This window comes from Gopherus evgoodei, unplaced genomic scaffold, assembly GCF_007399415.2.
Source record: "Gopherus evgoodei ecotype Sinaloan lineage unplaced genomic scaffold, rGopEvg1_v1.p scaffold_36_arrow_ctg1, whole genome shotgun sequence".
In the NCBI taxonomy this organism is placed as follows: domain Eukaryota; kingdom Metazoa; phylum Chordata; order Testudines; family Testudinidae; genus Gopherus; species Gopherus evgoodei.
In genome coordinates this window covers 327,843-354,621 of record NW_022060038.1, presented here as the reverse complement: position 1 = coordinate 354,621, position 26,779 = coordinate 327,843, and the positions used below count along the sequence as shown (strand labels likewise).

At 46.7% G+C, this 26,779-nt stretch overlaps 1 protein-coding gene and 1 pseudogene across 1 annotated transcript; both read right to left on the bottom strand.

The window, feature by feature from the left end:
* Positions 1–1,569: 1,569 nt before the first annotated feature.
* On the bottom strand, positions 1,570–2,529 carry LOC115641863 (olfactory receptor 52B2-like). The gene has a single exon (XM_030545231.1). The coding sequence runs from the start codon at positions 2,527–2,529 to the stop codon at positions 1,570–1,572; it is 960 nt and encodes a 319-aa protein (XP_030401091.1).
* Positions 2,530–21,258: 18,729 nt separating this feature from the next.
* Positions 21,259–22,224, bottom strand: LOC115641862 (annotated as a pseudogene).
* Positions 22,225–26,779: the final 4,555 nt, after the last annotated feature.

Sequence of the window (26,779 nt, the reverse complement as noted above, 5' to 3'; positions counted from 1 at the left end):
TGAAGTCCCCCATCACCACCAAATCTTGTGCTTTGGATGATTTTGTTAGTTGTTTGAAAAAAGCCTCATCTACCTCTTCCGCCTGATTAGGTGGCCTGTAGTATCCTCCAGCACAACATCACCTGTGTTTTTTACCCCTTTTAGCCTAACCCAGAGACTCTCCACCCTTCCGTCTCCTATGTCCATCTCCACCTCAGTCCAAGTGTGTACATTTTTAATATATAAGGCAACACCTCCTCCCTTTTTCCCCTGTCTATCCTTCCTGAGCAAACTATACCCATCCACACCAACATTCCAGTCGTGTGTATTATCCCACCAAGTTTCAGTAATGCCAACAATGTCATAGTTGTATTTATTTATTAGCACTTCCAGTTCTTCCTGCTTATTACCATACTTCTTGCATTTGTATAAAGGCATCTAAGATACTGGTTTGATCTTGCCTCCCAGCTTTGCCCTGACCCTCCTTCCTCTCTGCCATTATAGCCCGTGCTCCCTCCTGTTTCCAACCCATCTCCCAGGTCTTGTTCCCCACTTACCTGTGGGCTTTGCTCACCTGTCCCCATCGAACCTAGTTTAAAGCCCTCCTTACTAGGTTAGCCAGTCTGTGCGCAAATAAGGCCTTTCCCCGCTTCGAAAGGTGAACGCCATCTGTTCCTAGCAGTCCTTCCTCAAATAGCATCCCGTGGTCGAGGAAGCCAAAGCCCTCCTGGCGACACCATCTTCGCAGCCAGGCATTCACCTCCAAGATGCATCTGTTTCTGCCCGGACCCCTACCTTCAACAGGAAGAATCGAAGAGAATACCACCTGCGCTCCAAACTCCTTAACCCGTACTCCCAGAGCCCTGTAGTCACTCTTGATCTGCTCAGCATCACACCTCGCAGTATCATTTGTGCCAAATGGATGAGTAGCATGGGATAGTAGTCAGAAGGCCGGATAATTCTCGACAAAGCATCTGTAACATCTCGGATACGGGCCCCTGGGACAAAGGCCTTGGCTGCAGAATGAGGGACTGAAGCCAGCAGAGCTGTGACCTTGAGAATAGTTTAGGAATTTGAGGAGGAAAGAAACTAACCCAAGATGACATAGCAGGTCAGTGGCAAAAACAACACTACAGTCCCTTTATTTCAGCGTGCAGCCCAGTGCACTTCCGACTTTCCCATGGTATGGACCCCTTGGCTGCTCCATTCCTTACTGGTCTGAAAAGAGTCCAGTTCAGATGCAGCTAGTCAGAGAGGAGATACACACACCATGCTCTCTCTCTCTCATGGTGATTTTAACATTTCTTCTTCCATGTTTTGCTATTTCCTTTCAACTTAGAACAAGACTCACTCAGTCTGGCTGCCTTTTCTGGCAGTGCGCAGTGCTGCTGTAGCCATGTAAGTTGCAAGATATTAGAGAAACAAAGTGAGGGAGGAGATGTCTTTCATTAGACCAATTTCTGTTGGTGAGAGAGACCAGCTTTCAAGCTTACACAGTGTAAGTACATAGTAAAAAACTTGTGTATAGTTCCAGTGAAAATCTGGCTTTAATTTCCAATGCCAAAAGCATTTTCTGTTGACTCCTTTAGCTCAGCAGGGAGCTTCTGCTAAGCATCTATAAAAGATGCTGATTACCCTTTTCAGGATCTCTTTTGTTGTCACCCCATAAACGATGGGGTTTAACATGGGGGGAATGATCACATAGAGGTTGGCCAATAGGTTGAGAATATAACCTGGGATGATGTGCCCAAATCGGTGTGCATAATAGGAGAAAACAGATGAGATGTGGAACATCAGTATGACACAGAGGTGTGAGCTGCAGGTGCGGAGAGCCTTGAGCCGGGCGTCCTTGGACGTAAGCCGGAAGACGGCCCTGAGGATCAGCCCATAAGACAAAGCAATGAGCACAGCATCCAAACCAATTACTAAAATAGCCACAGCTAAGCCATATGAGACGTTGACTGTGATGTCGTTGCAGGCCAGCCGGGCTATGGCCATATACTCACAATAGGTGTGAGGCAGGAGGTTGGTTCTGCAGAACTTCAGCTGCTTCATGAGAATGATGAGAGGGAAAATGATACAGAAACATCTTGTGACAACTGCTAGCCCCATCTTTCTGATCACAGACTTGGTTAGTATGATGGTGTATCTCAGGGGGTCGCAGATGGCAATGTATCGATCAAATGCCATGGCCAGCAGGATGGCTGATTCGGCAATGAAACTGGCATGGATGAAGAACATCTGTGTCAGGCAGGCAACAAAAGAAATTTCCCCCGCTCTAAACCAGAATACAGCCAGCATCTTGGGCACCGTAGTGGTAGATAACAGCAAATCAACAGTGGCCAGCATGGACACGAATACATACATGGGCTCATGGAGGCTTCGTTCTGTTAGTATGATGAATAGTAGGAGAGAGTTCCCAAAAAGTGTCACAATGTACATCAGACAGAACGGGATGGCCATCCAGAAATTAGACTCCTCCGTACCCGAGATGCCGGTCAGGATATAAGTTACAGGGTAAAAAACAGTGTGATTGTCAGCTGACATCATGTACCATCACTTGGATCTTCTATTCAGTTTCCTGTAACTAACAGCAAAAGAGAAAATCAGTGAAAACTCTAGTGTCAGCTAGGACTGGAATGCATTTGTTGAGAGATTCAGAGGTACCATCAAAAACTTCACTGTGTAACAACTGCCTGTCATGTAGGACGGTAAATTCAGAAACACAGTTATGCTGCAGAACTGCAGTAGGAAGAGAGACTGAGACATAAGCCCTTGTGTCAGAGGTCTAGTATGAGGTGTGAGGCCTGAGCTAAAGTAATCGAAGACTTTTTGATACAAAGCAAAATTCAGCTGTGAGCTAGAGGCAGGCCCTGGTCACAGAATCTGGCAAGCATAGGGCTGATATTTGAAAACCACACATTTCTAAGAGGTTCTAGGCACAGAGCACTCAGGGAAACTCATTCCAGATGGGTGGTACCAGAACATCTCCATACCAACATGTTTCCTAAAGATGAGAGGAACATGGTGACCTATTCTAAAGATATGGTCAGAATGAGAAAGTGATGGATAGAGATGTACAACGTGATGGGTGGTGACTGGCTACATCACAGGGTATCAATTAACTACATTAGAGGGTCAGTATGTAACTTATTTGTATTGATGTATGAAATGGAACCTCAAAGGGAGTGTCTCTGTCTAGCCTAAGGAGGAACGGAAAGTCCCACTGTTCACTGAGCTGGTTCATTCTAATGGCCATAGATGTATTAATTGTCCTGTAGAGTCTGCAGGATACTAGTACCATGCTTCATCGACAATAAACCTGGCTGGGTCCCTTTGTAACCGAAAGGATCTTGTGGTCATTGAGTGGTTTGCTGGAGGTCTGCTGTGCCAGCTGTCTGCGCAGAGCTGGGACAGGACAAAGCGAGAACACACTCATTCACAACCAAACATCTAACCACACTGGCGACCCACGACAAGTTACGTACTGCCCCTCTGACATACCATCTCCATTCCAGAAGAGGGAAGATGGTTTGAATGGTTCTGGCCCCAGGTGAAGCAGGGCGCGTCCTCCTGGTGTTGCTGACCGCAGCAGAATCTCTCCTCCGCACATTTGCTAGTTGTTTTCAGGTCTCAAGCAGTGACTGTGAAAGTGAGTTAAAGCAGCCACACGACTGGTTCTTCTGGCACTTCCCCCAGTTTCACACTCACAACTGCTGAGTCACTCCCAGTTTATAATGGGATGAGAGCAGAATCTCTTTCTTTCACAATCCTCTTGATGGATCCTACTGGCTTGTGGCCTTGACCCAACCAACACTCAAGCACACAAGTAAACTCATTCACAAGGAACTCCCATTGACCTTTATGAAAATATTCATCTGAATAAAGTTACAAGTTTTTTCAGGATTTGGTCCTAAATACGTGAAGCCAATCTCAGTTGAGGTCTGGTCTGCACTACAGACCTATATTGGGATAGCTATTCTGCTTATTGGTGAGAACAATCTGCACCTGTGACCCACATAAATATACCAGCCTGACCCCTGTGTAGACATAGCTACACCTCTGGGGGAGGTGGATTAACTACTCTGCTGGGGGGAGCTCTTCTCTATGAGCACAGAGCATCTCCCCTGACGCACCACAGCAGTGCAGCTGTAGGGGGACCAGATGTCCCGTTTTTAAAGGTTTTTAAAGTCCTGTATTTAAGCCCTCCTGCAGCTGGCCCAACTTTTTCTTAAAAATGGGTAAATTGTCCCGTATTTTCTCTCTGCCCCGCATCCATACTAGCAGGTTCTGCTGCTGGCCAGATCCCTGCTTCCCAGATGCCCGCCTACCAGCGGTGAGTCGGGGGTGTCCAGTGGGTGACGAGGGGGGTGGGTATGCAAGGCTGGTGACAGGGCAAAGATGCAGCACATGGGGCCAGCCGCTCCCCCTGTTGGTCCATCAGCTCAGCCCCCACTATGTGCCGGCCCTCAGACAGCAGCGCTCCCACCCCCCGTCCCATTTCCCATTGTCATCGGCTGCACACTGGGAGCTGCAGTGGCAGGTGGGTGCGAGGAGGCACCAGGCAGTGACCGGTTACATGTCTCCTCTGCTCCCCACCTCTCAGCCCTTCACATGCTCCTCCTCTCGCTGTCCTCTCTCTGCTTTGCCCTTTCACTCCCCCAAACCTCGCTGCTCCCCACATCCCGATCCCAAGTGGGGCAGGTCCCGCTCCCAGCGCTGTGTGGAGAACCAGCCCCTTGTCAGTGCATTCAGCTCACCAAAAGCCTGTCTGGCAGGCTCCTTCCTTCCCCCACTGCCACTGGCTGGGCCGCTATGCCGGGAAAGCCAAAGACCCTCCGGCCCAGAGCACTGGCCAGGAGGTGCTGAGATCAGCATGAGTCAAAGCCCCTCACAGCTCTGGTACAGGGAAGACTCTTCGCCCCTCAGCTAAGCTCTGGAGCGGATGGAGGGAAGAAGGAAGCAATTTCCAGCCTGTTCATGCCCCGAACCTGCAGGTTTCCCACCATCCCCCCAGGGCAGGGTCTTAGCACCCTTTTCACCCACCAAGCTCCCACCCTGGATTCTGTCCCTGGGTTTGCTGGGGTGCTCTAGGCATCCTCCCTTGATAAGCCACCTCTCTGGCCAGGTTCACTGAAGCCCCTGCAGTCAGGTTCCCTGAGACATGGTGCAAAATGCATCCTTAGGGCTTAACCCCTTCTTGCCCTCATTGTAGCTGAGGGACAGGAGTCAGATGGTTACATTATGGCCAACAGGAGCCTGGAGGTTTTATCTGCCTTTTGCTATGGGAAGGAAGGGTGAGGATGGGGGAGAGAAGAGATGATCTCTGCAAAGACATGGGCCAGGTCATCTTCACGACTGAGGATGTGAGGGAGATTCCCAAACCTGAGCCATTCTTTTTAGTTGACAAATCTGATGAACTGTCCCAGATTGACATGTCATTAAAGGAGGTTTTGGAACAAATTGATAAACTAAACATTAATTAGTCACCAGGACCAGATGGTTTCACCCAAGAGTTCTGAAGGAACTCAAATGTGAAATTGCAGAACTACTAACTGTAGTCTGTAACCTATCAATTAAATCAGCTTCTGTACCAAATGACTGGAGGACAGCCAATGTGAGGCCAATTTTTAAAAAGGGTTCCAGAGGTGATCCTGGTATTTACAGGCTGCTAAGCCTGACTTCTGAACCAGGCAAACTGGTTGAAATTATAGTAAAGAACAAAATTATCAGACACATAAAGGACATAATTTGTTGGGAAGAGACAACATGTTTTTTCTAAAGGGAAATCATGCCTCACCAGTCTGCTAGAATTATTTGAGGGGCTCAACAAGCATGTCGACAAAGGGGATCCAGTGGATAGAGTGTACTTAGATTTTCAGAAAGCCTTTGACAAGGTCCCTCGCCAAAGGCTCTTCAGCAAAGTAAACTGTCATGGGATAAGAGGGAAGGTCCTCTCATGGATCAGTAACTGGTTAAAAGATAGGAAACAAAGGGCAGGAATAAATGGCCAGTTTTCAGAATGGTGAGAGGTAAACAGTCATGTCCCCCCAGGGATCTGTTCAGGGACCAGTCTTATTCAACATATTCATAAATGATCTCGAAAAAGGGGTAAACCCTGAGCCGGCAAAATCTACAGATGATATAAAACTACTCAAGATATTTAGGTTCAAGGCAGACTGTAAAGAACTACAAAAGGATCTTTCAAAACTGTGTGATTGGACAAAAAAATGGAAGACGGAATTCAGTGTTGATAAATCCAAAGTGTTGCACTTTGGAAAACATAATCCCAACTATACCTATAAAGTGATGGGGTCTAAATGAGCTGTTTCCATTCAAGAGAGGGATCTTGGAGTCATTGTGGATAGTTCCCTAAAAATGTCTATTCAATGTGCAATGGCAGCCAAAAATGTGAACAGAATGTTTGGAACAATTAAGAAAGAGATAGATAATAAGACAGAAAATACCATATTGCCTCTATATAAATCCATGGTACATCCACACCTTGAATACTGTGTGCGGATGTGATCACCCCATGTCAAAAAATGATATATTGGAAATGGAAAAGGTAAAGAAAATGGCAACAAAAATGAGTAGGGGTAAGGGACAGCTTCCATATGAGGAGAAATTGATAAGACTGGGACTTTTCAGCTTGGAAGAGAGATGACTAAGGGGGGAAATGATAGAGGTCTTTAAAAGCATGACTGGTGTGGAGAAAGTGAATAAGGAAGTGTTATTTACTCCTTCTCATAACACAAGAACTAGGGGTCACTAAATGAAATTAATAGGCAGCAGGTTTATAACAAACGCAAGGAAGTATTTCTTCCCACAACGCACAGTCAGCCTGTGGAACTCTTTGCCAGAGGATATTGTGAAGGCCAAGATGATAGCAGGGTAAAAAAGAACTAAAGAAGATCGCGGAGGATAGGTCCATCAGTGGCTGTTAGCCAGGATGGGCAGCGATGGTGTCCCTAGCCTTTTTGCTAGAACCTGAGAATGAGCTACAGGGAATGGATCACTTCATGATAACCTGTTCTGCACCTGGCACTGGTCACTGTCGGCAGACAGGATACTGGGCTAGGTGGACCTTTGGTCTGACCCAGTGTAGCCTTTCTTATGTTCTTATCCCTTCCTCTCCCCTGTGGCTGGAGGCAGCTCCCCTCCCTTCCCTCCCACTCTGTGCTAAAAGGCTGCAGCTGACCAGATTCTTGTGTGAACCCTAACAGAAATCTGAGGGGGAGGGTAAGTATGTGATCTTCCGGGCCCCCCACATGTTGCCTCAGGAAGACACTCGCAAGGTACCAGGAGAGGCAGGTCCATCCCAGGGGACCAGCCAGACATGGAGGGCAGAGCACGCCAACAGGGAGGGTCAGGTAGGTGGGTCGGTCACCCCCCTCCCTGTGTGAGAGAAGTGTACAGGGATGTGTGTGTGTATCACTTCTCCCTGTGTCTGGAGGGGATACGAGAGTGTGTGTCAACCCTCTCTGTGTTGTACTTTTTTTAACGGGAATTCAGTTAATTTGATGTTAATTTGAAAGTTTGTACTGCACTCTTCTGATTCATTGCTGTTCAACTTGCTTGAATACGAGTAATTTTACCAGGTGTCCCGTATTCTGCATAGGGAGATATGATCACCCTAAGTAGGAGGAATATTGGTTATCAAAACAGCCCATATAATTCATTGCTTGTGTGTTCTTCAGTTCAGACATTCACCATTAAGCTTTCTGAAACCAGTTAATTTCTGTCAGCTGGAACGGACCCAGTCCTGGGGTCCTTATGGAGTTAATGGAAGTGTTGCCTGAGTGAAGGCTTCAGGATTTGGGGTGTAGAATATGACAGGGTCTGAGTAGGTTTCCAATGAGATTTACTCTGAACAGTAACGTAACCAAGAATGTCGCAGTCCAGAGCCCAGTGAGTGCACCAGCAAGACCCCCAGTGACTCCTGGGGAAGCGGATCAGAGTATCCCGGCGACCTTTTCCAAACATCGAACCTCAGGGCAGTCACAGGAGCGTATCTCAGAGCCCCGGCTCCTGTCCTGCCCCTGCAGTCAGAGTTACGCACCCCCATTCTAGACAACCCCAGCTCAAACATTTCCTACGTTCTATGTATTTCCATTCGCCCCTTCACAGATTCATTCCATGCAAACGACTCACCAGGCTCGGGCCCCAGCTGGGAAGGAGGAATCTCTGCCTGTGACCGGGTCGGGGAGCTGCAGGTGGCAGGGATCTGCACTGATCGGGGCTGAGGTACAGGGATATTTATACTGCTGCCCTGGGAATCCCAGGGGGAGCTCAGAGCCAGCACGGAGCCCCAGGGACCTGCCTCTGTGCCTGGCTCAGGTGGTGAAGATCAGCAGGGAATTAACTCTTTCCGCCTCTCCTTTGTTTGATCTGATCATTTCTCCTTTTGTTCGTTATTTAGAAAGGTCCTTCTGACACTGAGGCCCCTGGCAAAGAATCCCCTGTTCTTTGCAAACAGCTCATATCTCAGGCCTGACACACTCACTACACCACACACAAGTCTTATGGAATATTAACCCATAAAGAGTAGCATGTAAGGTGTGTGCAGAAAGCTTGTAACGTATCAAGCTTCATAACCATTGTAAAAGGCATGTCTGGGTAATAGTTAAGGAATAACATATTGATACTGACAGTGAGCTTTATGGACTTGGAGTAGAAGTTAGTCACCAGGGCAGTGTGTCTTGCTGATGGCCATTCCAGGAGGGTGTTGTCACCCCATGCTAGTTAGCCGGGGATGTAATGTCAGGCTCTGTTCTCCAGCCTTACTCCATCCCAGGATGATCAATGGTAAACCACCAGTATCACCTGCAAACAATAAACACCACATAGAGTTAAATGAAGGAACATGACAACAGACAGGATTGCCCTGCCTGTGAACAGAAACAAAAGTCTGTTTCAGGATAACACAGAGTGGAGAGAGGTCCTCTGAATCCTTTCACTGAGGAGCCATCATGTGATGCAGGGAAGTTCTCATGAAAAATTGGTTCCTGGTTTTTGTGAATCCAGCCAGCTCTGCAACAGAGTAAACTGGCAGGGGGTGGAACCTAATTTATTACCTAGGAAAGGGTTCTGTTCACCCAACTTCTCATTTTGTGATGTTCTATTGGAATCATTTGTTTCCCTGACTCTCTCGTTTCTAGTTAACTCTCCTTTCTTCTTAAATAAACTGACGTCTGTTTTACTAAACCTGCTCACAAGCACCGTATGTTATACAGGAGTGCTGATTCATGTTGCAATTGGTAAACTGGGATGTGCTGTTCCTTTCGGGGCAGAGAAACTGAATGTCTGTGAGTAGCCAGTGTCAGGGGCAGGATATCACAGGGGATCAATTCACAGGGGTTCAGAGATGGGGGTGCCACCTTTGTTTCCATGCAAGGCAAAGACAGGGTTGTTGAGAACAGTATCCCATTGCTGAATCGGGGGTAACAGGGAGCCGTGAGAACCATCACAGTCGTTTTTACCCAGTCTGCCTTTAGTCTCACTTAGTTCAACCATCCTGAAAACCTGTATGTGTGTGCGTGTGTGTCGTGTCATTGTAGCTCCATCAGTCCCAGGATACTAGATAGACAAGGTGGAGAGGGAATATCTTTCACTGGACCAACTTCTGCCTGTTCACCTTGAATGGTCTCTTAGAATAGGTGCAAACTACTCACACTAAACTATCTGTTCCACCTTGTTATAGCTGGGACACCCTCAGTGCCTTTCCCACACGACGAACTGCTCCATGTAGCTCGAAAGTTTGTCACTTTATCCACCCATAGTTGGTCCAATAAAAGATATCTTGCCCCCAACTTGTCTCTTTCTCTGTGTATATGTAAGTCAGTAGGTGGTAGAGAGAGGGGAAATCAGGAGCTTCTCTTCCTCTCACTACACTAGAACAATGGCCATGCAAGGCAGTGAAAGATGGCAAATAAAAACAAGGAAAAACTCTCCCACAAAACAAGTACTTAGACTGTGGAACTCACTGCTGCAGGATTTTGTTGAGGTCAAGACCTTAGCAAGATTCAAAAAGGGTTTGGGCATTTTTCTGGGTATCAAAAGCCCCCATGGTTATCAGAGTTAATGACCACAAATGTTTTGGAAGGGAGATGACCCCCATGGCTCGGGGTTTACGATAATTTCTGTTAGAGATAAGGTCTTGTGAGCAAGACACAAGAAGTTATTTTTCCACTCTACTCTGCGCTGGTTAGGCCTCAGCTGGAGTATTGTGTCCAGTTCTGGGCACTGCATTTCAAGAAAGATGTGGAGAAATTGGAGAGGATCCAGAGAAGAGCAACAAGAATGATTACATGTTTAGAGAACATGACCTAGGAAGGAAGGCTGAAAGAATGGGGTTTGTTTAGTTTGGAAAAGAGAAGACTGAGAGGGGACATGATAGCAGTTTTCGGGTATCTAAAAGAGTGTTATAAGGAGGAGGGAGAATACTTGTTCACCTTAGCCTCTAATGATAGAACATGAAGAAATGGGCTTATACTGCAGCAAGGGAGATTTAGATTGGACATTAGGAAAAAGTTCCTAACTATCGGGGTGATTAAACACTGGAATAAATTACCTAGGGAGGTTGTGGAATCTCCATCTCTGGAGATATTTAAGAGTAGGTTAGATAAATGTGTATCAGGGATGGTCTAGACAGTATTTGGTCCTGCCATGAGGGCAGGGGACTGGACTCGATGACCTCTCGAGGTCCCTTCCAGTACTAGAATCTATGAATATATAGGATGCAGGGTGTGAGGGGAAGATTATCCCATATCCCCTCATGAGAGATTCTCACAGCTTCTTCTCAAGCATCTGGCTCTGGCCACTGTGGGAGACAGGTTACTGGGTTAGATGGACCCGACTCTCATCCAATCTGGTGGTTCCCATGTTCCTCCACCAAGGTGCAAAGTTGACCTACTGCACAGCCCGTTTACGGTGAGCATTGACATTAAACCAAAAATGGAGCTGGCACTTTCCAAGAGTGAGCTGCTGAATTTGGAGGCCTCTTTTCTCTAGCCCCCAACCTGGGCCACACCTCAGCGAAGATTTCAAGAGGTGCTGAGCTCTCGCAGCTCCTACTCTGCCACTGGAGTGGCGGGTGCTCAGCAGCTGTGAAAAACCCTGGATGACACAAGCTCAGCATCCAAACTGGAGTGGTGGATAGGGATGCCAACTTTCCGATTGTAAAGAACTGAACAACCTTGCCCTGCCCCTCCCCTTCTCTGATGTCCTGCCCCCTGCTCCCTCCATCCCTGCTACCTCCCTCGCTCGCTCTCCCCCTCCCTTGCTCAGTCACTCAGGGGGTTGGAGGTGCAGGAGGAGGTGAGGGCTCTGGCTGAGGGGGCAGGATCCGGGGAGGGGCCAAGAATGAAGGGTTTGGAGTATGGGGGGGTGTCTGGGCTGAGGTAGGGGGCTGGGCTGCAGGACAAGTTTTGGGGTGCAGGCAGCACTTACCTCAGATAGCCCCTGGAAGTGCCCTGCATGTCCCTCTGGCTCCTAGGCAGAGGCGCAGCTAGGAGGCGCTGCACGGTGCATTCTGTCCCAGTCCAGAGGAGCCAAACTCGCAGCTCCATTGGCCATGATTCCTGGCCAAGGGTATTTGTGGGTCTGGCACTTGGGGTGAGGAGAATGCGGGGAGCCCCCTGGCTACCCCCCGCCTGTGACCAGACATGCTGGCTGCTTCTGGAAGCCCCTCAGAGCCAGGGTAGGCAGGGAGCCTGCCTTAACCCCGCTGCACCACCATCCAGATTTTTAAAAGCCAAGTCACAGGTGCTGACCAAAGCCACCAGGTAGACTGTCCTGATTGCTTCTGTCAGTGAGGGGCGGAGGCAGAGAATTTCTCTTCTCAGCGCAGACTTGATGGGCGACAATAGTAAAGAGCGCCAGGAGAGAAGGCTGCCATGGGCCTGTTTCACTCTGCATCCATTACTTTCTGGGCATCAGGGACCACAGGTCTTTTGGTTTGGTTTACAGGGCCTTTAGGTGCTAGAACTCAGCTCTAACAATGTTGTTTTTTCCTCCTTATTATGTTGTACGTGAGCCTATTTGAGTCTCACAGTTTTGCATGAATACTGTGTGTGCCTCAGTTTCCCTGTGTGCTGCACCAATGCCTACGTGGTGGGAATAAGGATATGAGACTTTTGCTGAGGCCCTCGGGGCCAGGTGAGGTGGCTCCAGCTACCTGCACATAAGCGATGGCTGGTGCCCTTTGTCACCTGAGACGCAGGAGTGAGATGCAACCGGGTGACACTTTGCCAGGGAAGTGAGACAAAGACCAGGAGGAGGAGCAAGGGGTGTGTTGGAAGTCAGGCCACTGTAGGCTGGGCAATCTGTAGTGGCGGACTTGGAGGGAGAGGAGTCTGGCCTGGAGTCCTCCCAAGATGGAGTTTGCTGAAAGTCACTGATTTCTGTGCTAACAAGCTCTGTTCTACACTCTGTTCCTTTGACAAATAAACCTTCTGTTTTACACACTGGCTGAGAGTGACGGCTGACTGTGGATTCGGGGTGCAGGACCCTCTGGCTTCCCCACAAACTCCTCCTTCACCTTGGGGGTTTTCACGGAGACTCGATGATGTGGGAGTTGGCGGCGATGACTGGGCAGGCGATGGTGTTCTCTCCGCTGTCAGCCAGGCTTCGTGAGGCTCAGGGAGGTCTGAGGAGAGCCGGAGTGCGGGGGGGGCCGGGTTTGTTTCACTGTGGTGATAGTTTTAGTATTGTTCTTGCTGCTGTGATCACAGATCTATGGGTGGTGGAGCAAGGTTCTCCAGCAGACCCTTGGCAGAGCTTGGGGATAAACCCCAGATGTCCTGAGTCACAGTCCTGATTCAAAGCCTGTGTGGATTTTGCAGCATTTTATACCTTAAGAGAGCATCATGTAACCCCCCATTCCTCAGTTATAATTAATTGTGATCTTCCGTAAAAATCATGCAATGTGAGCTATCAGGGGAAAGGTAATGAACTGCTGAAAGCCACTGTTCTAGCTAAATATGTAGATGTTTTGTGCATCTGAAGGTACAAGAATTGTGTTGTCTGGTCATCTCCAAAACATGCTGGAAGTTGCGGGATCAGCCAGATGTTACCTCCCAGAGACAACCAGTGCCTGGGTGGGGTGTCAAACAGCCTGTCAACAGCCATTATCCAGCAAGGGAGCTACAATTCAATGACTCACCTGCATGAGGACACACCAGGGGAACTGCTAAACCTTTCCCAGTGACTCAGCAATGCCTCCAAACGTGCCTGGACTGGTGCTCTCCAAGCACATGGGACTGAGGGTATAAAACAGGACACAGGGGCCCCACATTTAGCATTTCTCCTGCCACCACCTATGCTGCAAGAAACAAGGAGACTGAGAGGAATGAAGGGACTGGCCCAGGTTTCAAGGGTGAAATCCTTTTCAAGGGTGGGCTGCATAAGTAGGAAAATTGCCAACAGATCAAGAGACTTGATCATTCTGCTCTATTCGACACTGGTGAGGCCTCATCTGGAGTTCTGTGTCCAGTTTTGGGCCCCACGCTACAAGAAGGATGTGGAAAAGTTGGAGAGTCCAGCAGAGGGCAACAAAAATTATTAGGAAGATGGAGCACATGATTTATGAGGAGAGGCTGAGGGAACTGGGATTATTTAGTCTGCAGAAGAGAAGAATGAGGTGGCATTTGATAGCTGCTTTCAACCATCTGAAAGGAGATTCCAAAAACTCATAGACTCATAGAATTTAGGGTCAGAAGGGACCAATATGATCATCTAGTCTGACCTTCTGCACAAAGCAGGCCACAGAATCCTACTCATCTACTTCTATAACAAACCCCTAACCTGTGTCTGAGTTATTAAAGTCTTCAAATTGTGGTTTGAAGACCTCAAGCTGCAGAGAATCCACAGAGCAAGTGACCCATGTCCCATGCTGCAGAGGAAGGCGAAAAACCTCCAGGGCCTCTGCCAATCTGCCCCAGAGGAAAATTCCTTCCTGACCCCAAATATGGCAATCAGCTAAACCCTGAGCATGTGGGCAAGACTCACCAGCCAGTACCCAGGAAAGAATTCTCTGCAGTAACTCAGATCCCAACTCATCTAACATCCCATCACAGACCACTGAGCATACTTATCTGCTGATAATCAAAGATCAATTGCCAGAATTAAGCTATCTCATCATACCATCCCTTCCATAAACTTATCAAGCTTAGTCTTAAAGCCAGATATGTCTTTTGTCCCCACTACTCCCCTTGGAAGGCTGTTCCAGAACTTCACTCCTCTAATGGTTAGAAACCTTGATCTAATTTCAAGTCTAAACTTCCTAGTGTCCAGTTTATACTCATTTGATCTTATGTCTACATTGGTACTAAGCTTAAATAATTCCTCTCCCTCCCTAATATTAATCCCTCTGATATATTTATAAAGAGCAAGCATATCCCCCCTCAACCTTCTTTTGGTTAGGCTAAACAAACCAAGCTCTTTGAGTCTCCTTTCATAAGACAGGTTTTCCATTCCTCCGATGGATGGATCTAGGCTGTTCTCAGTGATGACAGATGACAGAACAAGAAGTAATGATCTCAAGTTGCAGTGGGGGAGGTCTAGGTTGGATATTAGGAAACACTATTTCACTAGGAGGGTGGTGAAGCACTGGAATGGGTTACCTAGGAAGGTGGTGGAAACTCCTTCCTTAGAGGTTTTTAAAAAGCCTTGACAGAGCCCTGTCTGAGATGATTTAGTTGGAACTGGTCTTGCTTTGAGCAGGGGCTTGGACTAGAACCTCCTGAGGTCCCTTCCAACTCTGAGATTCTATGATTCTGTGATTCTATCATCTGTCTATTATGAACTGCAATATCCAGTGGGGTGAGAAAAAACTGCTTAATCCAGACGTTACCCAGTCTAATAGGGTTGAGAATTTAGACGTTGTTCTTATATTTTCTTTTATTTTGGTAACTAATCTAACTGTTTGCCTATCACTTAATATTACTTAAAAACTATCATTTATGGTCAATGCATTTGTTTTACTGTTTGTATGAAGTGTGTGGCAAAACGTTCCAATTTCCATTGATGAAGTGGTGAAACAATATATTTGCACTGCTCAAGACGGTACATTCCTGATGTACAGTGCTGGGAGATGTGGGGGACTTGGCTCCGGTGCCTTTCCCTGTGTGATGCATGAGTGGATCTGTGAACAGTCATGCAATCTAGCAGGCTGTGGGGCACCACATGCTGTTGTGCTGAGTGATAACAGCACCGGGAGGGGTTTTCTACTGGTCACTAGCAAAGCATTGTGAGGCACAGGGGGCACAGCGGTCCCGGCTATCTCATCACAGATGTCATTCAGGGTCTACATGTCTCTGCCATGCAGATACTTTTCCCTGGGGTTACAGGACTGGCCAGGGGAGAAAGGAAGGATCCTTTTCACTTGTTCTTCGGTGATGCACAGTGGGAGCAAGAGGCAACTAACCTAGAGTTGGTGTGTTACAGGGTCTGTAACTAACTCTCTGCCTCCTTCCTTCCTCCCTGAGCCAGAGGGACCCCCTCACACACACCAGAAGCTACTGGAAATATGGGGAAGACTAAACAGGCTGTGAACTTCCAGTTCATTGAGGTACAAACCTCCATCGGGGTAGGGGTAGAGTTTGGGTTAGGGTTACAAAACAGAAGCTACTGGAAAAATGTAGAAAATTAAACAGGTTGTGAATTTACAGTTCACTGAGATGCACACATCAATTGAGGTATGTCCAGGACAATTGGAAAAAGGTTAATGTAGTCCCATCTTTAAAAAAAAGAAGAAGGAAAATCCGGGGAACTACAGCCTCACCTCAGTCCCTGGAAAAATCATGGAGCAGGTCCTCAAGGAAACCATTTTGAAACACTTTGAGGAGAGGAAGGTGATCAGGAATAGTCAACATGGATTCACCAAGGGCAAATCATGCCTGACCAACCTGATTGCCTTCTATCATGAGATAGCTGGCTCTGTGGATTTGGGGAAAGTGCTGGATGAGATATATCTTTCAGAGTAGTAGTCGTGTTAGTCTGTATCAGCAGAAACAACGAGGAGTCCTTTGCCACCTTAGAGACTAACACCTTTATTTGGGCATAAGCTTTCATGGGCTAGAATTCACTTCATCAGATACATGGAGTGGAAAACACAAAAGCAGATATATTTATACATAGTACATGAAAAGATGAGATTTGGCTTACCAGTTCGGGGATCAGACTAACAAGACAATTTAATTATCAGCAGAATACCAAGGGAGGAAAAATCACTTTTGAAGTGGTAATGAGGGTGGCCCATTTCAAACAGTTGACAAGAAAGTGTGAGTAATTGTAGGGGAAAATTAGTAAGGCAAAATTAAGTTTTGTAATGACCCATCTGTGATGGGTTGGATCACAGAAACCCCCTTGGGGCTGCCAACTAATGACCCAAGATTACTTCTGCCCCTGCCTTCCCTGTCTTCCCAGATTGGGACTTCAGTGCCCTGACTGGTTTGAGCCAGACCCGCTAGTGTGCAGCAAACCCCGTCTCAGGTCTGACCCATATCCCGTAATAGCTGTAGGCTTAATTGAAAGCAGGTTAAGAAGTGTTCCTATCTTTAACGCTCAGATGCTCAAACCCCAAATAAATCCATTTTACCCTGTATAAAGCTTATACAGGGTAAACTCATCAATTGTTTGCCCTCTATAACACTGATAGAGAGATATGCAAAGCTGTTTGCTCCCCCCACAGGTATTAATACATACTCTGGGTTAATTAATAAGTAAAAAGTGATTTTATTAAATACAGAAAGTAGGATTTAAGTGGTTCCAAGTAGTAACAGACAGAACAAAGTGAATTACCAAGTAAAATAAAATAAAACACACAAGTCTAAACCTAATACAGTAAGAAAAATGAATATAGATAAATCTCACCCTCAGAGATGTTTCAGTAAGCTTCTGTCACAGACTAGACACCTTCCTAGTCTGGACACAATCCTTTCCCCTGGTGCAGCTCTTGTTCCAACTCTGGTGGTAGCTAGGGGATTCATCATGATTGACGCCTCTTTTATTCTGTTCCACCCACTTATACATCTTTTGCATAAGGCGGGAATCCTTTTGCCTCTCTCTGGGTTCCCACCCTCTAGTTCTCAGTGGAAAACCATCAGGTTAAAGATGGATTCCAGTTCAGGTGACGTGATCACATGTCACTTTAAGACGTCATTACCCACTTGCCAGCACACAGTATATAGGAAGACTTACAAGTAAAACAGAGCCATCTTTACAGTCAATTGTCCTGATTAATGGGAGACATTAAGATCCAAATCAACATTAATGGCCCACACTTTGCATAACTACAATAAGACCTCAGAGTTATATTTCATATTTCTAATTTCAGATACAAGAGTGATACATTTATTCAAATAGGATGACCACACTCAGTAGATTATACTCTTTGTAATGATACCTTACAAGAGACCTTTTGCATGAAGCATATTTTAGTTACATTATATTCACACTCATCAGCATACTTTCATAACATCACATAGATTGAAATGTCACACAATCCACTCCCAGTCTTTATTCAGGCCTAATTTGATGGTGTCCGGTTTGCAAATTAATTCCAGTTCTGCAGTTTCAAGTTAAAGTCTGTTTTTGAAGATTTTTTATTGAAGAATTGCCACTTTTAAGTCTGTTATTGAATGACCAGGGAGGATGAAGTGTTCTTCTACGTTTTTGAATGTTGTAATTCCTGATGACAGATTTGTGTCCATTTATTCTTTTGTGTAGAGGCTGTCCGGTTTGTCCAATGTACATGGCAGAGGGGCATTGCTGGCGCATGATGGCACATATCACACTGGTAGATGTGCAGGTGAACGAGCCCCTGATGTTGTGGCTGATGTGGTTAGGTACTATGATGGTGTCCCTTGAATAGAAATGCAGACAGAGTTGGCACTGGGGTTTGTTGCAGGGTTTGGTTCCTAGATTAGTGTTTTTGTTCTGTGGGGTGCACTTGCTGGTGAGTATTTGCTTCAGGTTAGGGGGCTGTCTGTAAGTGAGGACTGGCCTGTCTCCCAAGGTCTGTGTGAATAAGGGATCGTCCTTCAGGATAGGTTGTAGATCCTTGATGATGCGCTGGGGGGTTTTAGTTGGGGTCTGTAGATGATGGCTAGTGGCTCTAGATATCTTGACTTTAGAAAAGCTTTTGATATCGTCTCCCACAGTGTTCTTCCCACCAAGTGAAAGAAATATGGGCTGGATGAATGGACTATAAGGTGGATAGAAAGCTGGTTAGATCGTCGGGCTCAATGGGTAGAGATCAACGGCTCAATGTCTAGCTGGCAGCTGGTATCAAGCGGAGTGCCCAAGGGATCGGTCCTGGTGCCAGTTTTGTTCAACATTTTCATTAATGATCTGGATGATGGAATGGATTGCAACCTCAGCAAGTTTGCAGATAGCACTAAGCTGGGAGGAGAGGTAGATACGGTGGAGGGTAGGGGTAGGGTCCAGCGTGACCTAGACAAATTAGAGGATTGGGCCAAAAGAAATCTGATGAGGTTCAACAAGGACAAGTGCAGAGTCCTTCCCTTAGGATGGAAGAATCCCATGCACTACTACAGGCTAGGGACCGACTGGCTAAGCAGCACTTCTGCAGAAAAGGATCTGGGGATTACAGTGGATGAGAAGCTGGATATGAGTTGGCAGTGCACCCTTCTTTCCAAGAAGGATAATGGGACATTGGCCCGCATTCGTAGGATCATTGCTAGCAGATCAAGGGAAGTGATTATTCTCCTCTATTCGGCACTGGAAAGGACACATCTGGAGTAATGGGTCCAATTTTGGTCCCCCTACTACAGAACAGATGTGGGCAAATTGGAGAGAGTCCAATGGAGAGCAAAAGAAATGATTAGTGGGCTGCGGCACATGATTTATGAGGAGAGGCTGAGGGAACTGGGCTTGTTTAGTTTGCAGAAGAGAAGAATGAGGGGGGATTTGATAGCAAGTTGCAGTGGGAGAGGTCTAAGTTGGATATTTGGAAAAACTATTTCACTAGGAGGGTGGTGAAGCAATGGAATGGGTTACCTGGGGAGGTGGTAAAATCTCTATCCTTAGAAGTTTTTAAGGCCCGGCTTCACAAAGCCCTGGCTAGGATGATTTAGTTGGGGTTGGTCCTGCTTTGAGTAAGTCGTAGGATTAGATGACCTCCTGAGTTCTCTTCCAACCCTAATCTTCGAAACAAAGCGTAGGAATAAATGGTCCATTTTCACAATAGAGTAAGGTTAACAGCAGGGTCCCCCCATGGATCTGTACTGGGACCAGTGCTGTTAAACACATTCCTTAATGATCTAGAAAAGGGAGTGAACAGTGAAGTGGCAAAGTTTGCAAGGATACAAAATTATTCAAGATAGTTAAATCCAAAGTTGACTGAGAAAAGTTACAAAGAGATCTCACAAAACTGGATGACTGGGCAACAAAATGGCAGGTGAAATTCAGCATTCATAAGTGCAAAATGATGTGCACTGGAAAAAAATAATCCTAACTTCACATATATAAGGATGGGGTCTAAATTAGCTATTGCCACTCAGTAAAGAGATCATAGAGTCACCGTGGACAGTTCTCTGATAACTTCTGCTCTAGGCACAGCAGTGGTCAAAAAGGCTAATAGACTGTTTAGAACCATTAGAAAATGGAGAGAAAATATCATATTGTCAGTGTATAAATCCATGGTACACCCACGTCTTCAATAGTGTGTCCAGTTGTAGTAGCCGCATCTCAAAAAAGTTATTGTGTAACTTGCAACGGTTCAGAGATGGGCAACAAAAAATGATTAAAGATATAGAATGGTTTCCATGTGAGGAGAGACTAAAAAGTCTTAGATTGTTCAGATTAGAAGAGATAACTAAAGGGGGATATGACAAAGGTCTATAAAATCATGTTATTTACTTATATACACAATGCAAAAGCCAAGGGTTACCTCACAAAGTAAATAAACAGTATATTTAATAAAAACAAGAGAAAGTATTTTTTTCATGGAGCACAGAGCTAACCTGTGGAACTCATTGCCAGGGGATGTTATGATGGCCAAAGGATTTAAAAAAGAATTAGATAAGTTAATGGGGGATAGGTCCATCAATGGCTATAAGCCAAGATGGTTGGGGATGCAAGCCCTTGCTGCTGGTGTCACAAAACCTCTGACCGCCAGAAACCAGGATGGGCTGAGAGGGGATGGATCACTTGATGATTGCCCTGTTCTGTTCACTCGCCCTAAGCACCTGGCACTAGCAATTGTTGGAAAATGGGACACTGGGCTAGCTGGACCTTTGGCCTGACCCAGTATATACCATTCTTATGTTCTTATCAGACATTTCTTCTCAACAGCTGCAGGAATGGAAGGTGAGAATAAAGGAAAAAAGATTCCCACAGTATTTCTGCTGGATGTTGTTTGACGGTAGCAGAAGGTCAAAGAAGCCTCCAAGCCCCAGAAGGAGTCGGCATGTTATCCTCAGCAGCAAAACAGTTCTTTAGCACGAGGTAAGAAACAGCTAATCACACACACACGTTTCTATTCTTCCTCTATCTCTCTCACAGTCAGGAGGACCAGAGATCATGTGCAAATGAGTCCCTCGCCCAGGCACCAGGCCACAGGACCCCCTGGTCTCTCTCCCACCCAGCTACCCCTACGAAGCCACGAGGGTAGGGAAGAGAGCGAGATCAGCATGGGGAAGCCGAGCCCATCCAGGCAAAATGTGCCATGAGGCAGCAAAACACAAAGTCCATGGGACGCAGGCCTTGGATACAGAATGGGGGACGGAGGCCGGCAAAGCTGTGACCCTGAGAAGGATTTAGGAGTTTGAGAAGGAAACAAACTAACCCAAGGTGACACAGCAGGTTTGTGGCAGAACCAACACTAGAGCCCTTGTCTTTCAATGTGCAACCCAGCCTATGGCATAGCTCCCTTAGCTGTTGCTTTCTGTTTCCGTTAAGAGTCCAGCTCAGCTGCAGTTTGTCAGACAGGAGATGCACACACTGTGCTCTCTCTCATGCTGATGTTTACCTTTGTTCTTTCTTGTTTTGCTATTTCCCTTCAATTTAAAACAAGTCTCACTTGGTCTGGCTGCCTTCTGTGGCAATGTGCAGTGTTGTTGTACCATGTCAGTCGCAGGATATTAGAGAGACAAAGTGGGGGGAGTAAAGAGCTTTCATTGGACCCAAATTCTGTTGATGAGAGAGACCAGCTTTCGAGCTTACACAGTGTAAGTACATAGTAAAAATACCCCTAGAGTTCTAATGAAAACTTGGCTTTAATTTCCAACTCTCAAAGCATTTTGTGTTCCTCCTTTAGCTCGGTACCGAGCTTCTGCTCCAGCATCGATAAAAGAGATTGATCACCCGTTTCAGGATCTCTTTTGTTGTCACCCCATAAACGATGGGGTTTAACATGGGGGGAATGAGCACATAGAGGTTGGCCAATAGGTTGACAATATAACCCGGGATGATGTTCCCAATCTGGTGTGCTAAAGAGGAGAAAACGGCCTGCACGTAGAACATCAGTATGACACAGACATGGGAGCCGCAGGTGCGGAGAGCCTTGAGTCAGGCTTCTTTGGAGGGGAGCAGGAAGACGGCCCTGAGGATCAACCCATATGATACAGCAATGAGCACAATATCTGAACCAATTACTAAAATAGCCACAGCTACGCCATACCAGACGTGGACTGTGATGTCGTCGCAGGCCAGCCGGGCTACGATCATATGCTCACAATAGGTGTGAGGCAGGAGGTTGGTTCTGCAGAAATTCAGCTGCTTCATGAGAACGATGAGAGGTAAAATGATACAGAAACTACTTGTGTCAACTACCAGCCCCATCTTCCCGATCACAGACTTGGTTAGCAAGGAAATGTATCTCACGGGGTTGCAGATGGCAACGTACCGATCAAATGCCATGGCCAGTAGGATGGCCAACTCGGCAATAAAACTGACATGTATGAAAAACATCTGGGTCAGGGAGGCAGCAAAAGAAATTTCCCCCGCCCTAAACCAGAATACAGCCAGCATCTTGGGTACTGCCGTGGTAGATAACAGCAGATCAGCAGCGGCCAGCATAGACACAAAAAGATACATGGGCTCATGGAGGCTTTGTTCTGTTAATATGATGAATAGTAGGAGAGAGTTCCCAAAAAGTGATGAAACATAAATAAGACAGAAGGGGATGGCGATCCAGAAATGATGCTCTTCCGTACCTGGGATGCCGATCAGGATATAAATTACAGGGTAAAAAACGGTGTGATTGTCAGCTTTCATCATTTACCATCAAATGGATCTTCTTTTCAGTTTCCAGTAACTAACAGCAAAAGAGAAAATCAGTCAGAACTCGAGCGTCAGCTAGGACTGGACTGCATTTATTGAGAGAATCAGAGATACCATCAAAAACTTCATTGTGAGACAACTGCCTGTCATGTGTGACCGTAAATCCAGTAACACTCTCATACTGCGGAACTGTATTAGGAAGAGAGCATGAGACATAAGCCCTTGTATTAGAGGCCTAGTATGAGGCCTGAGGCTTGGGCTAAAGTAACGGTCAAAGCCTTGTAGATATAAAACAAAATTAGGCTTTGAGCTACAGGCAGGCCCTGCTCACAGAATCTGGCAAGCACAGGACTGATATTTGAAAACCACACATTTCTACGAGGTTCTGGGCACAGAGCACTCACGCAAACACATTTCAGAAGGGTGATACCAGAACATCTCCATACCAACTCTTTCTCTACAGATAACCAGAACATGGTGACCCATCCTAAAGATATGACCAAGTGTACTAGGTGATAGGTGGTAACCAGCTACATCAGAGAGTGTGAATTAGCTGCTTTAGAGTGTCAGTATGTGACTTGTTTATATTGATGTATGAAATGGAGCCTCAAAAGGAGTGTCTCTGTGTAGCCTAGGGAGGAATGGAAAGTCCCATTGTTCACTAAGCTGGTTCATACTAATGGGCTCACATGTATTAGTGTTCATGTATAGTCTGAGGGATATTGATGCCGTGCTTCATTGATAATAAACCTGGCTGGGTGCCTTCGTACCTTATGGGATCTTGGGGTCATTCGGTGGTTCACTCAAGGTCTGCTGTGCCAACTGTCTGCGCAGAGCTGGGACAGGACACAGAGAGAACACACACGCACACAGCCGAACATTTTACCACACCAGTAAACCACAATAAGTTATGTACTGCTGCTCTGACATAACATCTCCATTCCAGAAGAAGGAAGATGGTTTGGATGATTCTGGCCCCAGGTGAAGCAGGACGCACTCTCCTGGTGTTGCTGTCCACAGCAGAATCTCTCCTCTGCACATTAGCTAGAGTTGTTCCTGGACTCAAGCGGTGATTGGAAAGTGAGTTAAAGCAGCCAGACGACTGGTTCTTCTGGCACTTACACCAATTTACACTCAGTACTGAGGAGTCACTCCCAGTTAGTAACAGGATGAGAGCAGAACCTCTTTCCTTCACAATCCTCCTGCTGGATCCTACTGGCTCTGAGGCCTTGACCCAACCAACACTCAAGCCCACGAGTAAACTCACTTCACAAGGAAACTCCCATTGACCTTTATGAAAATATCTCATCTGAGTAAAGTTGCAATTTTTTTTTCAGGATTGGGTCCTAAATATGTGGGACAATCTCAGTGAAGCTCTGGTCCACACTACAGACATATATCGGGATAACTGCATTGCTCAGGGCTGTGAAAAATCCTCACCCGTGTGTGACATAGATACACCAACCTGACCCCCTGTGTCGACATAGCTACAGCCTCGCGGGGAGGAGGATTAACTACACTACCGGGGAGCTCTCCCCCATCAGCGCAGAGCATCTCCACTAACTCACCACAGCGGTGCAGCTGTGCGAACGCAGCATTTTAAGCCTGTCCGAGCTGGTGGCTCTGCTCCAGAGAACTACAGCTGCAGTAGGTGTAGGGGGACCAGGCGCCCCATTTTTAAAGGGACAGTCCCATATTTAAGCCCTCCTGCAAGTGTCTCAACTTTTTCTTCAAGCAGGTAAATTGTCTTGTATTTTCTATCTCCCGCCATCCATACTAGCAGGTCCTGCTGCTGGCCAGATCCCTGCTTCCCAGATGCCCGCCTACCAGTAGTGAGTGGGGGAGTCTAGGCCCAATAATGGGGGTGGGGGTGCAAGCTGGTGACAGGGCAAAGATGCAGCATACAGAGCACACACCCCCCGCTGCTCCCTCAGCTGAGCACCCCCTTGGCTCTCAGCCAACAGGGCCCCACCCCCCGTCCCATTTCCCATTGTTACTGGCTGCACACTGCGAGCTGCAGTGGCTGGTAAGTGCGGGCAGGCACCAGGCAGTGGTCACGTGTCACCTCTGCTGCCCACTCATCAGCCCTTTACATGCTCCCCCTGATGCTTTGTCCCTTTGCCCTCCCCCCACCCAGCCCCACTGCTCCTCCATGTCCCCCGCAGCGGGGCACATCCTGCTCCCAGCGCTGAGCAGAGAACCAGCCCCTCTTCAGAGCACTCAGCTCACCGATAGACTAGCCAGCCAGCTCCTTCCTTCCCCCACTGCCTCTGGCTGGGCCGGTGCCCAGGGAAAGCCCCAGACCCTGCGGCCTGGGGTACTGGCCAGGAGGTGCTGAGACCTGCATGTGCCAAAGCCCCCACACAGCTCTGGCAAGGGGCAGCCTCTCCGTCCCTCAGCTAAGCTCTGGAGTGGCTGGGGCGGAAGGGGGAAGCAATTGCCAGCCTGTTCATGCTATAAATCTGCAGGCTGCACAGCAGCCCTCAGGGCAGGAGCCTATCACCCTCTTCACTCCCCAGCCCTCCACCCTGGGTTCTGCCCCTGAGGTTGCTGGTCTGATCCATCGCCTAGGCATCCTCCCCTGCTGAGCCACCTCTCTATCCTGTATCGCTGAAGCCCCTGCAGGCAGCTTCTCAGGGCCCTGGTGCACAATGCTGCCTCAGGGCTTAACCCTTTCCTGCCCTCACTGTAGCCAGGGGACAGGAGGCAGCTGAGATACGTTGGGTGGCCTGCAGTGGGGGAGTAGGGGGAAACATCAGGGAAGAGAAAAGATGTGCTCTGCAAATCCACGAGCCAGGTAATCTTCACAGCTGAGAATATGAGAGAGATTCGCAAACCTGAGCCATTCATTTTAGATGACAAATGTGAGAAACTCTCCCAGATTGAGGTGTCATTACAGGAGGTTTCGGAACAAATTGATAAACTAAACGGTAATAAGTCACCAGGCCCAGATGGGATTCTCCCAAGAGTTCTAAAGGAACTCATATGTGAAATTGTAGAAATACTAACTGTCATCTGTAACCTATCTTTAAAATCAGCTTCTGTACCAAATGACTGGAGGATAGCTAATGTGGCGCCAATTTTTAAGAAAGGGCTGTAGAGGTGATCCCAGCAGTTACAGGCCAGTAAGTCTGACTTCAGTACCAGGCAAAATGGTTGAGATTATAGTAAAGAACAAAATTGTCAGACACAGAGATGAGCATAATTTGTTGGGAAGAGTCAACATGCTTTTTCTAAAGAAAATCATGCCTCACCAATTTGCTAGAATTCTTTGAGGGGATCAACAAGCATGTGGACAAAGGGGATCCAGTGGATAGAGCGTACTTAGATTTTCAGAAAGCCTTTGACAAGGTCCCTCACCAAAGGCTCTTCAGCAAAGTAAGATGTCATGGGATAAGAGGGAAGGCCCTCTCATGGATTGATAACTGGTTAAAAGATAGGAAACAAAGGGTAGGAATAAATGGACAGTTTTCAGAATGGAGAGAGGTAAATAGCGGTGTCCCCCAGGGACGTGTACAGAGACAGTCCTATTCAAGATATTCATACATGATTTGGAAAAAGGGATAAGCAGTGAGGTAGCAAATTTTGCAGATGATATAAAACTTCTCAAGGTAGTTAAGTCCCAGACAGAGTGCGAAGAGCTACAGAAGGATCTCTCAAAACTGTGTAACTGGACAAAAAAATGGCAGATGAAATTCAGTATTGATAAATGCAAAGCAATGCATGTTGGAAAACATAATCTCAACTATACATATAAAATGATGGGGTGTAAATTAGCTGTTACCACTCGAGAAACAGATTTTGACATCATTGTGAATAGTTCTCAGAAAACATCCACTCAGTATGTAACCGCAGTGAAAAAAGTGAACAGAATGTTGGGAATCATTAACAAAAGGGTATATAGCAATACAGAAAATATCATATTGCCTCTTTATATATTCATGGTACGCCCACATCTTGAATATCCTGTGCACATGTTGTCACCCCATGTCAAAAATTGATATATTGGAATTGAAAAAGATTCAGAAAAGGGCAACAAAATGATTAGGAGTATGCAATGGAGCCATACAAGGAGAGATGAATAAGACTGGGACTTTTCAGCTTGGAAGAGAGATGACTAAGGGAGGATATAATAGAGATTTATAAAATCATGACTGGTGTGCAGAAAGTCAACAAGGAAATGTTATTTACTCCTTCTTATAACACAAGAGCTAGGGGTCACCAAATGAAATTAATAGGCAGCAGGTTAAAAACAAAAAAAGAGGAAGTATTTCTTCCCACAATGCACAGTCAACCTGTAGAATTCCTTGCCATAGGATGGTGTGAGGGCCAAGAATATAACAGGGATCAAAAAAGAACTAGATATATTCATGGAAGATAGGACCATCAATGGCTGCTAGCCAGGAATGGCAGGAATGGTGTCCTTAGCCTCTGTTTGCCAGATGTGGTGAGTAGGCGACAGGGGATGGATCACTTGCTGATTCCCTGTTCAGCTCATTCTTTCTGGGGCACCCGGCATTGGCCACTGTCGGTAGACAGAGTACAGGGCTGG